Source organism: Mesoplodon densirostris, chromosome 12, assembly GCF_025265405.1.
Source record: "Mesoplodon densirostris isolate mMesDen1 chromosome 12, mMesDen1 primary haplotype, whole genome shotgun sequence".
NCBI classification, from domain to species: Eukaryota; Metazoa; Chordata; class Mammalia; order Artiodactyla; family Ziphiidae; genus Mesoplodon; species Mesoplodon densirostris.
Window position 1 is genome coordinate 35,687,196 of NC_082672.1, and position 16,406 is coordinate 35,703,601.

General features: G+C 36.0%; 1 protein-coding gene across 1 annotated transcript in view; it reads right to left on the reverse strand.

Moving 5' to 3' along the window:
- Window positions 1-4,579: 4,579 nt before the first annotated feature.
- Window positions 4,580-16,406, reverse strand: part of RSPO3 (R-spondin 3) — an 84,447-nt gene continuing 72,620 nt past the window's right edge. Inside the window, exon 5 of the mRNA XM_060115212.1 lies at window positions 4,580-4,773. Coding sequence (XP_059971195.1) covers window positions 4,580-4,773 — 194 coding nt within the window. The remainder of the gene's footprint in view (window positions 4,774-16,406) is intronic.

Consider the following 16,406-nt stretch of genomic DNA (forward strand, 5'->3'; position numbering starts at 1 on the left):
CTGTTTATGTTTCTTCCTATATTATTTTAACTCTGAACAAGGACTCAGGGAAAAGATGATAGAGCTGGCCAATATTCTGCTTACACTGAAAGAGAACTGAATTGTGAGTCATTCCACAGTCATGAAGAGCTATAGCAATCCAGGACTTTCCTAAGGAGCCACACTTGCTCCCTTTTTGTCTGAATGTTGGTCTTTTACTGATGGAACATAATTATCACTTCTCCTTTGCCCATCAACTCTCCTACTAGCTAGCCTACAGGCCCTCTGACAGACACTCACACTCATACATGTAGTCACATTTGAGTTCAGATTCAGAGTTGAGTCTTACCCTGGGTTAAGGCCTCTGTGATTTGACTTCTCAGCTTCTTCTTTATGAGATACTAGTTCAGATCACAAGAAAATACTCCCATAATGTGTTCATGGACATTTTTGGAGCTAAGAATAAATAGGATTTTAAGAGCTATGAGGTAGGGGAAGGAGCAGGGGCAGAGCTGGAGTGACTTCCAGGCTTACTGGTTGCTGCTTCTGTGACTTTGGGTGCTTCGCTGGGCCTCAGTTTCCTCAATTTAAAAACAAAGATATCAATAACCTGCTCAGAGGGCCTTAGGGATAATTACATGATGTAACTTGGTCAAAGGGTAAGTGGCTAGCACAAAGGAGGTACAATTTTTAGGTTTTGTTTCTTTTTCTAATTAATCTAGAAGTAGGAATATAATTTAAAAAGTGTTAATTCTACTAAGTTAGTGAGATGAAATGTCATTGTTTGCAACAGGAACAGTCTCAGTTGATCCAACCACCAGCTTTATGTAATCTTACTCTTTCAGTGGAGGGTAAATTTATAATGGCTTCCAGCCCAACTCTGTGTTACAAGAAGTAACAAATCGGCCTTAGAAAGAGGCCTTGTCTCCGACTAATTTGCCCAGAAATAGTTTCAGTCTGACTGAGATAGAGTCTGGTCAGTTCTTCTATTAAAATATATTTATGAGAAAGACATAGTATCTTTTTTTTTTTTTTTTTTTTTTTTTTTTTGCGGTATGCGGGCCTCTCACTGTTGTGGCCTCTCCTGTTGCAGAGCACAGGCTCCGGACACGCAGGCTCAGTGGCCATGGCTCATGGGCCCAGCTGCTCCGCGGCATGTGGGACCTTCCCAAACCGGGGCACGAACCTGTGTCCTCTGCATCGGCAGGCGGACTCTCAACCACTGCGCCACCAGGGAAGCCCAAGACGTAGTATCTTTATGTCCATTTATAAAAAATGCATACTTTAAAGATTTCTTAATTTTAAGAAGATCCAAGACAAAACTGGTATTTACATTTTGGTTCCTATTATTCATTTCATTTCCATGATTCTCACATATATACTTATTTCTTGAAATTATTACATTTGTGCACATATATGGATAATATCATATATTAAGATAAAATTGATTGATGTGTATGGCTTTATTTTTATTGATATTTATTTATACATAGAATAATTATTCTATTGAGTAGTGAACCTTTTAATTCTCATCTAAGAGCCTACACATTCCCACTTTTTGGAAAAGCAGGGTTGGGGAACCCAAAGGACACAGTCACTAATGAAGAGTCATTAGGGATATCACCCTGAACTAACAGAAAGGTCACATGCTTCCCTGCCAATGATCATCTCTAGTCTACCTCTTTCATGCTGCACATAAGAAATGGGGACCCAGAGCAGTTAAGTAACTTGTCAGTGGTTAACACCTATGACTGGATAGAAGAGAGATCTCCTCTCTATTATAAAGTAGAATCTGGAGACTAGAACAGGAGTGTGGATCAGACATAGATTTACATTGCTGCACTCCCTCGATTTTCTTTGTATCAAGAATTTATCAGCCATCTGTTACCATTAACAGTTTACCAGATCTCAGAGACAGAATCAGAGCAGAAAGTTAATGCCTTCTGTGACTAGTGCAAGAATTTTACCAGAAGTTAAACAGGAGATTTTGCTCAAAGTTGAGTAGGCTGCTAGTTTGAAGATGATAATGATTCCATGTGCCTAAAGATCTATTATGTGTGGATTGAGAATTGCAGTTAAAATTGGTGTTATCTTTGTCTTCACATATTTCCCCAACGTGTGACCATTAATGCTAGTTTTCATTTCTTTTTCCTTTGTAATATTTCTACTTGTAATTATGTGCTGCATCAAGGATTTAGATTATCTGCCATTGTCTGGGGGACCACAGGGTAAAAGTCTTGAGTCAAAACACCTGGGAAGACATGATAGTCATTTGCCACGAATGTTGTGTACTGGTTTATTTAACCTTTTCCCCAGTACTGCATATGCAGGCGTAGACCTTCCCAGTAATTGCTTGTTGAAAGAATGAAGACAATGATAAACATAGAAAATACACAAAAATAATATGGCCACATATGCTTGACTACATAAGATTGAGGACAAAGATGGTGATAGAGACCACCCCAAAGTTCTAGAAGATGGGAATATACTTCCACCTAATATAACTCAGTAGGAAAAGATCTTTTTCTCCTTAGTGATATAAATTATAGGTGAAGATAGAATTATTTTTATACATTGGGAATATATCTAGTTAGTTGAAACACATCTAATGTGGACAAGAAAAGAAAACACCAGAGTAAGAAACAGGAACACATCATTCAAAAATTTTATATCTTGGAAGAGGAAAAGAGAATTAAGCCAAATAGTCTATATGAACAGTACAGTTGGTGGAGAAAGAATGACCAGAAATAAGCAGCCAGAAGTCAGATTCATTGCCAGCTCTTCAGAAAGCAGTGATCTTTAGAGGGCTCGGAAGCCTGGTGGACAAGCGAGCTGTGTGTCCTTCCATGACAACAAGAAGGTTATGGTGGGGGCCTCCCTGGTGGCGAAGTGGTTGAGAGTCTGCCTGCTGATGCAGGGGACACGGGTTCGTGCCCCGGTCCAGGAAGATCCCACATGCCGTGGAGTGGCTAGGCCCGTGAGCCTTGGCCGCTGAGCCTGCACGTCCAGAGCCTGTGCTCTGCAATGGGAGAGGCCACAGCAGTGAGGGGCCCATGTGCCGCAAAAAAAAAAAAAAGAAGGTTATGGTGGGTCAGGAGATTTTGTGGAACATGCCTCCTTCTGCCCTGGGCTGACTGTGTCCTCTTTGAAATACTGGTGAGGCCTCCAGCTAGGGTGACTTCAATCCCCAAAAGAGATCCACAGACTTAGAAAATATGGAGAAGAAAAGACCAAATGTTCAAGATGCGGGAGGAGCCGACACACAAGAAAAGATGCTAATTTTGAAGCAATGAAGGGAGAGTAGTGAAATCATTTAGGGATGCCCCTGCACCTGTAACTAGAATTTTTTGACCAAAATAAGAAAAAAAATGAATAATTATCTCCTAATACCTTGTAAGTAAATCTCCAATGGCTCAGATAAAAGTGGATTCCAAAAGCAAACACTGAGAAATGTAATATGTTCTGAATTACATAGGATACAGAATCCTCTTCCCTAATTCAGGAGTCTCTAAGAGTAACAATTTTCTAATAAAACAAAATGAACAAAGCTTTAAAAACTATCAACAAATATATTTATTGTGGTGGCTTTCCCCCCATTAGATACACTTTGTTAGGAAGTAGTATCCCTTTTAGTTCCAGGTGGACCATTAAGCAGGTAATAAGATTGCTCCCCACCCCCACCCCCCCTCTGTTGAGAGAGAAAGAAAACACATGATTTTGCAAACATGTTATATTTTCCTTGCTCTAGTTTTCGTTTTCTATGAAATCAGAATTTTCTTCTAATAAGTATGATTTGTTTTTGGAAGTAACTTACAGGTACATGTTTACAGACTTACATAACCCAAGGGGTAGCAGAGGCTGAACCACACAGTGCTGACATAGACTGGAGACCTGTTCCAGGTAATCACAACCTTTCACAGTTTTGGAAAGCACAAAAGTCATCTCCAACTCTATGGTTTCTTCCACATTTTGCCAATCCCATACAATATATTTAATTCTGTAAATATGTTCATTCTCATGCTTCTTGCAGAAGGACAAATGAGGGCAAGAGAACCAAGCTTAAAACAGTTGTTTCTGTGGTGATAATTCCTATGATTCCAAATGCCAGGCCCTAATATCTGAGCACTCTCTAGATTTCCTGCACAAAACAACACTGTCCTTTGAAAGATGTTTCTCTCCTCTGATCTCCTGTTCCTTTCGAAGGGATACCACATCTTTGAATTTGCAGAACTATCGTTTGCTTCTTTAAACAAATAGCTCGAAAAAATACTTTTATAGGAAAAAGATGTTGCTTCTCCAGATGTCATCATTATGTTATTACATCTTATAGCCTATTGATGATTATGTACAAAATTTCTTGTCTCTTAAAAATGCACAGAAGCACGTAAGATAACCATTCCAAAACATCCCTTCTTTGAACTTCCGGCTCTTTGTTGTTAACTATGCTTGTATGAAGAATATAGCAACTATCTGGAATGTTGTTTAGACTGAGCAGTAACTGACACTTTGTCCATTTGTGGTCCTAATGGCTAGAGCACCTGTCCTGGGCATCTGGTGGAGATAGCAGCATCACGAGTTTACAACAATCTCATGGGACTCTCTAGTGTACAGTGCTGACTGATACCGATTTCTGTTGTTTATCTTGGACCTTTCGCTTCTTCTGCTGCTGTTTGTCTTTGTTTTCTCGTTGCTCTGGAGTTTCTCTGCTGGGCTCCAGACCTTTGTTATCAGGTATTGCATCCTTACTTTCTTCTTTATTAAGTTTTTTTCTTTTTCTCTCCCTTCCTTTTTTTCCTGAAATGAAAGGATACACCTTTAAAAAAAAACATTCAATCATGTTCTATTTGGTTATTCTAAGTTTTTAAAAACTAGTTGAATTTCTCTTAGGTTGTATACCTTGCCCACAGATACCAAATATCTACTATTTAAATCATTTATTCAATGAGTCTTTATGAAGGCTGTGCTATATTTCAAGCAATGTAAACATGAAACACATACAACATATAATGAAGCAATTAATATATGATAGTTCTGAATTCCAGAGGGTTCTATTGCTATAAGTTTGATATGAATATTATTTTACATGATAGCTATTTATGGATATTTAATAGAAATTTTTGAATAGATTTCTTGTCATCTAAGAAATTTATTAATGTCTATATGTTATCTGGCTCCTACATAAGGCACTATTTTGTTTTCAAAATTGTCCAAGTAGCAGTTATGTACTTGCAATATGCTGATATATCTGCCTGCCATCTACTAGAAGAGAATTAATTTGCATTAAAAATATGCAAATAAAGGTTCATGAGGAATACCAGGATAGCTATATATATATATATATATATATATATATATATATATTTTTTTTTTTTTTTTTTTTTTTTTGCGGTACGCGGGCCTCTCACTGTTGTGGCCTCTCCCATTGCGGAGCACAGGCTCCAGATGCGCAGGCTCAGCGACCATGGCTCATGGGCCCAGCCACTCTGAGGCATGTGGGATCTTCCTGCACTGGGGCACGAACTCGTGTCCCCTGCATCAGCAGGCGGACTCTCAACCACTGCGCCACCAGGGAAGCCCAAGGATAACTATATTTTAATGCAAGTATTTATATGTTGAAATTAATTTCCATCACAAATTCTCTACATGCAGGGGTAGCTGTGTCTATAACTTATCGATAACTCTATGGTATTAGCTACCAGGGCAGGGACTTTGTGTCTCTGTCAGCCAAATGAGTAGATATTTATTGGAATATACTGGATTCCATGGAGGACCTTGACCTTGAACTGGGTTTGAAGCACAGATTTATTCAGATTCACACTCTGAGGCATTTTAAAAAGTGGAATCAACATGACTTTAAAGGTTCTGATGCAGGAAAGCATATTGCAAGAAAGACTGGAGCCAGGGTGAAGAAAAGGATTTTATTCTATTGGCCTTGGGGAACTGTTAACAGTTTTAGGAGAGAGTAATTTGATCAAAATGCATGAGTCTGGCACCAAATTAGATGAATCGTTTTTTTAAATTTCAAATTAGTGAATTAACTAGATATTTTATTATCATGTTAACATTTTACGTATACAATCTACAGTGTAAAATAATTTCAAGGGCATGGTTTTAGTAACCTCCATTCATACACATATCCCAGTGAAAAATTACTGATCCAAATCAATATAGTAAATGAAAACTAGGAACAAACTACTCCTTGGTGTGGGAGAAATTCTGATTGGGTGTATCCCTACACACTGAGCCATGTAAAATCTGAAATTAGTTTCAGTTTACAAAAAGTCACTTTGGACAAAAGTATTTTGGATGAAGTATCTGCATGACAGAACCAAAATATTTTCACGTCCTGAAATAGGCTGCAAATATTGAATTCAGTGGTTTGGCTTTCCTTTTCTTGAGCTCTGGTTATGGAATTCTAGGAACCAATATTAATACTGCATTCGTAAACTCGGCCAACACAGTCTCCTTGGATTTTATGCCACAGCTAGCTTTGCCTGAGACTATATTTACAAAACCTTCCAGTTACTTTATGAAAACTTGCCTTGTTGGGCTCAACATAACACACCTCCAAATTTTGTACTCTAAAAGGACAGTTAACAAAAATGAGAACTCAGACCATGTAAAATAAATATCAGTCAAATTATTTTGGATATGTAGAGATGAGCAAAAAATATGAGAGTTGACTGTATGTCTAGGGTTGACTAGTTGTATATTGATTCACCAATTCCATTATTCTTTTCATTTAAAAGAGTATTGCTGGATTGATAAGATTTCTACAGAAGAAATTCAGGGTTTTTTTTTTCTTTTTCTTTTTATGCTGGCTTTACACATTTAAAGAGCGGACATAAACTTAGTAACTAAATAGAGAAAACTGAAGAGTTAATTTACTTTCTTGAATATGTACCATAATTTAGTTTTCACAAATCTGCATGAACTGAAAGAGAGCAATGCTGGTTTTTATGGTATATGCTTGATTTTCTGAAGGACATGGCTGCAAAGGTTAGATTACATAATATTTCCATTCTGAAGAGCATTTTGGAGGTGTTCAAGTTCAACTCTAAAAATATTGTCAGTGAAAATCATTCCAAAGTTCCATAAAAACTCCTAACCCCAAACAAAATGTTATTTTTATGGAAATCATCCAAAAGTTCAGTGTTTAACATTGTTCTCTTGATGATGGTCCAACATCTTACAGCTGTGGTCCCAACCATAAAGTTTTGGACATGTAAAGAATATATTGTTTCTTTCTTGGTCAGAGATTGATTTATATGTTTTCTAGCTACATGTGACAATGTACTCAACTTACAGTGCATTTCTGCTTATTAGCAAACTGATATGATTATTTCTTAATATGGGCAGAAACATTCTTGGAAGTAGCTTGAAACCCAGTATCATAGTTTTATTATCCAAGGAATAACTATTTAGTCTAGGCGGTGAGTGAAAGGGGAGGTTCTACTAAAGTAACAGGAAACTAGCACATTGTACATTGTTGTTGCCCAACAGAGGGCTATTGCACAATAGAAAAATGTGATTATTACTTTTTACAGGCCATGTGTTAGTGGTTGGAAATGCTAACTACCCTTTTGCGTAAGTAATATATTTTCCTCTTGTCCAAGAAATAGAAATGCAGAAGAGTGGCTCTAGTCCATTAAAAAATCACATGCAATTTGGGAAATCTGGTAAGGTTTTCATTAAAGAGGATTTCTTTTTCTATTCTGGTGACTTTTCATTGATGTGGTCAATAGTTATTTTTATACTTTTTTTGGTAATTATGCAAACTAAGCATTCCAGTTATCACAGTCTTACATATATATGTTTGTGTTTTGTCATTCATTGATTATGTGTGTGCACGCACACACACGCACCAGAATTATGTTGTAGAGTGTTCCAAGGATTAAAAGAATGTTCATCTTCCCTCGATGTTCCACCCTCATGGGCGGACTTTGCATAGAAACCATCAAAAAGAAATTGCTATTAGCAATCAAGTACAATCTGAGACTTTGCATAGAAATGTAATGTTTAACACTGTCTTACATATGTAGAGAACAAATGTATGGGCACCAAGAGGGGAAAGCGGGAGGCAGGGGTGGTGGTGGTGGGATGAATTGGGAGATTGGGATTGACATATATATATACTAATATGTATAAAATAGATAACTAATAAGAACCTGCTGTATAAGAAAAAATAAAATTAAATTTAAAAAAAAGAACACTGTCTTTAGAGTAAAAAAAAAAAAACATGGTGTTCAAATTCTAGGTCTGCCACCAGCTATTTGTGTGACTTTTGGCAAGTTGCTGATATCTCTCGGGATTAATTGTCTGATATTTAAAATGTGGATAATCATTACTACTTGCTAAACTTTTTAAGGATTGTGTGAGTTGCTTGTAAAGCACTTAGCATAGTGCATGGCACACATTAACCATGGGAGAAATGAAAGCGAATGTTAATAACTCATTACACAAACACAAATTAAACCTCTATCCCATGCCAAAGAGTGGGCTAAAACCTGGGGATACAAGTGAGATATAGAGACAGACACAATAAATATAGTCACACACTAATGCAAAAATAGAAGCATGCACAAGATCTACTGGTTGCAGAGCAAGAAAAGCATTGAACTCTGCCAGTGGAGATCGAAAAAGACTCCCCAGATGGGGTGATGTTTGAGCTGAGCTTTAAAGAATTAGTGAGAGTTTGCCAGGCTGAAGAGGGAAAAAGGGCATGGTAGGCAGAGAACAATATGTCAATGGCATGAAGGCATGCAAGGACATGGTGAATCTGGGGAACTGAAACAGACTTCCTTGGTTTGATCAGAGTTTATATACAGTATATTACCCAGAGAAGCTGGAACAATAGACAGGACTTGATTGCCATTTGGGGAGTTTGTCCTGAGGACCAGTGGTACTGAAAACTGGAGAAGGGCAAGTATCAGAATCTGAGAGCAAAGCAGAGTCTGGGTGTTTCTGTGACTAGTTTAACATGTGACCTTATTTTCTATTTCAGAAACACTTCTATAAGTAATAAGAACCCATAAAGTGAGTATTGGTGATGACTGATATTTATTTTTGAGCCTTAACTTTTAAAAGAGTAGCTAAAGTCTATGTGAAGACCATATAGCCATGTATTATTTAAGATTTTGTTGCAAGTCAGTGCCACATAATTGAGTAGGTGACTGACATTTTTGAGATTCTGAAGTTATTTTCTATTAATACAATAGTATATAGCCATTTATGTAAACACCTCCTAGGGCATTCTGCAGACCAGGTTTCCAAGCGCAGATGACTCTGAAAAATACAGATTCCTAGTGCCACTCCTGGAGATTATGATTCAGTAGTTTTCATGATGGGCCCAGGAACCTACAGTTAAAAACATGTTTACCCCCAGTTTATTCTTATGTGCCGCTTCATTTAAGAACCATAGCTGTAGATCAGCAGAAGATCCAATTTCCTTAAACATATAGTCTCAAAAAGTTTATTTCATATCACATGGCTTATCCTTTTTTTTCTTATATTTTTTCCCATGGATATCAAATATGTTTTTTGACTTACTGTAGCTATTAATTTTTAAGTCAAGTTTTCTGATTAGGTACATTTGGAATAGACACCTAGATACAAAACAAAAATTAGTTGCAGATAGTCTTTTTAAAATATATCAAGGAAATATGAAGTGAAAAGAATAAACATATTAAAAGAACAAAGAGAGAAGGAAATGATCCTGAATTATATTTCCTAAATTACATATAAGTTCCAAGTAAAAATAAAAACCAGAGAAAATGCTCAATCACCCTTTTAAATATAATGTGGTAATAAATAAAAGAATTCTCCTTAGAATCACAAATATAATTAATTTATTGAGAATTATTCAAATTATGAATATCAGTTCACAGTTTTCCAGATGTTTAGAAATATCTGTGTCCAAGTCTTTATAAAAGCTGCTTCTTGGTGAATTTCTTGCAAGATACCACTAAGGGGAGCTATTGAGCTTAAGTAGCTCCACTTCCAAAACTTTCAAAAAGCTGAGAATGTATCCTACACTCTAAACTGAGGACTAAATATCACTGAATCTATGATTCAAACCAATTAAATAAATATTCCATCAGAAGTACAAAATTTATTGCTAGGTATTTTCTCTTTATTGGGCGTAGAAGGAAATTCAACTGGAAAGCCAAGGCTTTATACCTTCAAAAGAACACAAGTGGTGTGAAAATGGGGTTAATCTGATGATTTTTGGATCTAGAGCTGGACCTGAAATTTATGTATAGAGGATGAAAATTCCAACTTTTTTTCCTTTTTGTTAAGACGTCACTGAAGAAATTTCACAAAGGAGGGGAAATTGCTACACTATAACTTCAGCAAATATGATTTATTGTGTAAATACATATTTAAGGGTCTTTAAACTGTGGGCACAGAACAGGACAGCTTGACCCAGTGGTGAAGAACAGAGCTGAAAGTCAGCAAGGCCAAATTCCTTCTCAGCTATATTATTACCAAATAAAACTGACTTGAGCAATGCATTAAAACCTTTTGTTTTGTTTTGTTTTTGTTTTAATAAAATAGAAACACTTATTTCTTTGCTATTATTTTAACTCAGGAATTTATTTCAAATACAGTGAAAATATGAAAGAATGATAGGTTTAAAAAAAATAGGCAGACAATTTCTCCAAATGGAAATTTAAGCTACCTGATTTATCTACTCTGTACATTTGATCCTTAAACAACACAGGTTTGAACTGCAAAGATCCACTTATACATGGATATTTTTCAACAGTTATATTACAGTACTATAGCTTCTGGTTGGTTAAATCCCCAGATGCAGAGGAACCATGGATATGGAGGGCGACAATAAATTATATTTGGATTAGCCCTCTGAAGTTGTTTAAGGGTCAACCATAGTTTAATACATGAATTAGTTCAATTGTACTTCCATTTAACTTCCAAAATGCTTCTGAGTAAGTTCGCAGAAAAATAGTTTGATGTATCATTACATGCTCTGCTAAGTGCTGTAATTTGGGGAGTTACCTTGAGCCCATTTTTGCAAAGATATTAAGATTGAAACACATTTTGCCACCAATTGAAAATGGTTGATGTAAGAGATGTTAATCTATTTGTGTCATTCTTTTGGGGATTCTGAAACAAGTCTGTCCTGACTGAAAGGCACTGAGTGTAAATTTTCGGAAGTGAAAGAAGATAAACCCAAACTTCTTGCCATGGCGCCCAGGGTGCTTGTCCTGTGACCTGGCCCCTGCTTATGTAGTCAGCAGCCTTGAAGACCTCATCCTTCTCTTCCTAGTCACCTCTGCACTTCACCTGCCACACTCCCGTATGTTTGATTCATTTCCCTAGAATGCATTCTCTAGTATCCCTTGCTCTAACTCAGACTTAAGTACTCACGTGTCACCCCTTCAGGGAAATCTTCCTCACTCTTCTAACTTTCTCTTAGGCTGAATTATTTATGTTTCTCCTCTTTGCTCCTTAAACTCCCAATTAGTAATCCTGTTGCAATAATCAAGGAGAAGATGACTTGAGCTGTCTGTTTTTAAAAATAGTAAGAGCAATGACAGATAACTAAAAATTAATGAACACTTCCATGTGCCAGCCATACTTCTAAGAGCGAGCACTGGGTCTATAAGCTCTATTATAACCTCCATGGGAAGATGAGGAAAACGAGGGCTCTTAACCACCGTCTTCCTCTGCCTCCACAACTGTGTCTCAAGAAAGCACAATGTGACACGACATCCTTGTATTCTTGTTTTATTTCACACTTAAACTACTGAATACAAAAAAACAAAAAAGAAAAGACAGTGTGCGTGTGTGGACTAACATAGGAAAACATAGAGGTTTTGTAAAAATTAGAACATACTTCCTTGACCTCTTGAAACTTCAGTTTCCTGAGCTGCCAGTTGCTCCTCAGAACCTAAGAGCACTTTGCAGTAGATGTTTTGTGCCTTCACCATCCAGTTACCTCATGCTCTACCCTCTTCTGTTTTATTGCTACAAGTCTGTTTAGTTTTCATGATTTCCACTAGTCTCCCAATCATGTAGAGGTAGGATATTGTATACATATATACATCTTATAATTCATATCTAACTTAGAAACTTTATTTGACTTTTAAAACTACCACTATTACATTTTTGAAATTCTAATAAAATTATCAGAGATTTTTATATTTTGTTACATTTAATATCAGAAAAAGAGAAAGAAAAACTGTATGAATTTAAATTTCACAATCCCACTGAGGCTTGAAGGCAGTCCCATTATAAATAATTTCATTTTATGGAAGATATCATAAACACCAATAATAACAACTTTTCAGAATCTATATTTCCATAATATGCTTCAGTATAATGAACTTGCTTTTGCCAAATCAAATACTTTCCTTATGAATTGATTGTTGTCAATAAGGCTTTACAGATTTTTCCCCCTGTGTTGCTTAAATAGTTTCATTACTCACTGAAGATTCAAGATCTGAAATTTTGAATTCTGGCTCCACGTACTAACAGAACTTTCCATGCGCCTTTCCCCCAAATGCAACTCCAGTCCATCTTCATGATTCTGCTGCCCAGAATGCTACCCTGGACTTCTTGCACTCAAAAGGGACATTGCCTAGAGTGCCAAGGGAACTGTGAGAGATACTGGATACTGCATACTATGATGCCTTCTTGTTGTAAGTCGTCAGTATTAAAAGAACAGTTAATAGTGCAAGGAGAAAAAAGAAACCCAAAATGTTTTACTATTTGCAGTATTTACAATTTACTCATTATAAAAGTAAAGGGTATCCTGTATTTTATTTTATAATATTTAAAAAATATAACAGTGCATTACGATTTACATTACATAACTATTTTAAGCTTAATATTCTTTTATGTGGGCTTATTTCTTTTGAATCAACTACCTTTTGTTTGAAAGTTCATTTGAAATTAGTAAGTTCAGTGTTGGTTTTTTTTTCAGTGCAAAATTTCTTAACTTCACTTTGAAATTCTACCCAGCATATTAGGTTACATTACAAAATTCTTGGAAACTAAATCACATACAATTTACATGTTGAAAATTTCCTGATCTAAGCATGTTTGCATAGTGTGTTTTGAACTAGATCTTGGGTCTTATACAATTTCATCTATTGGATAAGCAAGTAAACTTATTCTGATTTTTCATTTGCTGTCAAAGAATGTGTTGGTAAATTTCACCTATTAAATCAGTCAAATTTTGTTCATTATTTTTGCCATGAAATTCATGACTAGCTTGTGAAATGACTATTACTGCTCTCTTTACAAACAATGACTCTGCATATGATATTTTGATTGTTTCACATACTCTTTATGAATTTACGAGGATATGTGTATATTGCTTATCTTCAGAAATTAGACAGTGATATGGCTGGCACCGCTATTTCAAAAACCGTTGAAACCTGCCTAGTAGCATTGTTGCATGTCCTCCCAAAATTTTCAGTAGAGACCAGTCTTCTCGAAGTATTAATGAGTGTTTCAGAAATTAATTGATGTGTGTATCTTTGTTGTAACACTCATTCTCTACCTTGTCTCCCTCCTCACAGCCCACCCTCAACTCATGTTGACTGCTGCTATAGGCTACCATCTTATATATCAAGGTAGAAAATATGTATGAGTCTATGGAATGTTTACATCAATTTTTTTTTCATATCATCCTTTAAAAAAATCTATTGCAGAAATTTAAATATAAAAAATACCACCCAGGGCCTCCCTGGTGGCGCAGTGGTTAAGAGTCCGCCTGCCGATGCAGGGGATACGGGTTCGTGCCCCGGTCTGGGAGGATCCCATATGCCGCGGAGCGGCTGGGCCCGTGAGCCATGGCCGCTGGGCCTGCGCATCCGGAGCCTGTGCTCCGCAACGGGAGAGGCCACAACAGTGAGAGGCCCGCATACCGCAAAAAGAAAAAAAAAAAAAAAAATACCACCCAGTTTTTTTCTAGGAATAGCCTCTTTGAAAATTCCTATCATCTGCATATTGCCAGACTTAAAGTATGTAAGATAGTTTATTATGGATAGGATTTCCTACAAAATTATTTTAAAAGCAGAATACACAATTGTCAGACCATATTTTGAGTGATTCCTTTAAGAAGTATGGACAATGATTTCTTTAATACTTCACTATAATGAATGTTTAAAAACATTTCATATTTTTGTGATAAATTATTTTTCCTAATTTTGTGTCATTAAAATTTTTTTTTTCTTTTGGCTGAGCGGCGCGGCATGTGGGATCTTAGTTCCCCGACCAGGAATCGAACCTGGGCGCCCTGCAGTGGAAGTGCAGAGTCTTAACCACTGGACCACCAGGGAAGTCCTCAATTTAAATTTTAAATGTAACAACTTTATTTAATGTATCACTAGTCAACAATAAGTTGAAAGTACTGCCTGAAGTGTAGACTGCTTTGAAAATCTGAGTCTTAAAAATGTTTTTCTTGGTGAACTTTTCTTGGTGAATTTTCATTCTCTTGCTCTAAATCTTTCTGAGTTGACAATCATCCTACCCCAGCCCCACTAACACATGCTAAAGTAACACAATAAAGAACGCTTATATTTGTTGACTTACCCAATTCATTTACCTTAGAGAACCAAAAACCTCAGTTATATCAATATTAGATTCTGAAAATTAACAATTGATATTTTAAAACTGTTTTTCATCCTCACATGTTCCTCTCATGAGAGAACACAATGACAGTGTGTTTTCATGTAGAGCTTAGAATAACACTGGTATTTGAATTTTCCCATTTTTCTTCAGTTAGGTGTGTAGGTTCATAGTTCAGTCTTTCATACTTGAAATACAGGTTCTGGAATCTGTTTATGGTAAATATCCACCAAACGCCTTTTTTTTTTTTTTTTAAAGAGAATCACTAAGCCAAGAGCACTGTCTTCATCTTTCATGAAATATAGCTTTCCAATTAACAGGAAAGTCCTTCATTTCAAAAGTCTGAACAGAATGCTACTTGAAAATTCATTCCAGCTGGTTAAATTGAAGAACTGAAAGAATTCCAAAGAAAGAATATTCTCTTGGCATTTACCATTTGACTTTCATTTGGATAAATTTCCATTTGCTCCAAGAACTTGTCTCAGAATTTTGTTCTTCTGAGACAAAAAAAGAAGTGTTGATAGGCATGTTTGACTATGCTGTACTTCCTCCCTTACCCAAATTGTGTACTCGGTTGTATTGACAGGAGGAGATGGCCTCATACTTGCTGACACATTGGCAGTGATTGATTATACAAGAAATGTTGATATTATTCTAGTCACTTTTATCATTTTATGCACTAGTTGACTGTGCTGTCTAATTCTCATTCTACCACATCCCACTCTTTCTTTCCTTTGAAACTTTTTACTGCTTGATGGAGGAAAAATGTAACTCTAATCTGGAATTACATCACAGGGGGAAAAACAACTACCAAGTGTTTTATCTAGTGTGTGCTTCTCCATATTTTTAGTAAAGATGTCACACTCTTTTATAGTTATAATTTAGTATTTTCAGCAATTTATTGATTACTTATGTAAAGCTAATTTTTTTAAGCAACTTCAGTACATTCTCAAATGTTTTCACTATTAACACTAGTTTCAGTAATACGAGTTTTAGTATTTTCTTTCTTTTTTTGTTACAGATTCTATCTCAAACTATTGACTTCTTAACTAGCTTAGAAAACATAGCGTACCCCATGTAGCCTCTACTATATTAACATTTGCAAGAAATAAATTTTCTTCATTAATGTAAATAAGATAATAAGGGGTGTACTTCCCCTGTAGCAGATAACACAAGCTGTTTTAAGTACTTTTTCTCTCACTCTGTTCGTGTGAATATCTGTTCTTAATTAGAAATACTTTTCACATGCATTTCCATAAGCAACAAGGTAGCTCCTTGTAATTATTTCATCAACAGTAGTTACATATACTTGAATGGAATACAAATGATTTAATTTCTTTAGAAGTTTTTGGCAGTTGAGCATTCACTAATCTAGAAATATCCACCCTATAATTGAGATTAGTAATATTTTACCACATCTCATTTTACAGTTTTTCATTGTACTTCCTTTTTCATTGTATTGATGCATGTTAGTGTGGGGGACGAGTTGGGAGAGTAGACACATGTGCAACAAATGTGTGTGTATGTTTGTGTATACATATAAATATATATGCACATATTTATTTATAGGTCCCTTCCCACCACAGATGGAAAAGTTCTATTTTTCGGGTGGATTTAAAAATATCAATTCAAAGACAGAAAGCCTGTTTTCCAATTTAATTTTCAGTAAGTCTGAAAGGAGATTTAGCCAATTACAAGAGTTCTTCAGAAACCAGAACATTTAAAATTAAGAGACTCTGCTAGGTTATGTGACTTTTACCTTTTTCTTATCAAATGTATTTTCCATATGTTAAATTAAATTTAACTTAAATTAAGTTGCACCCTTT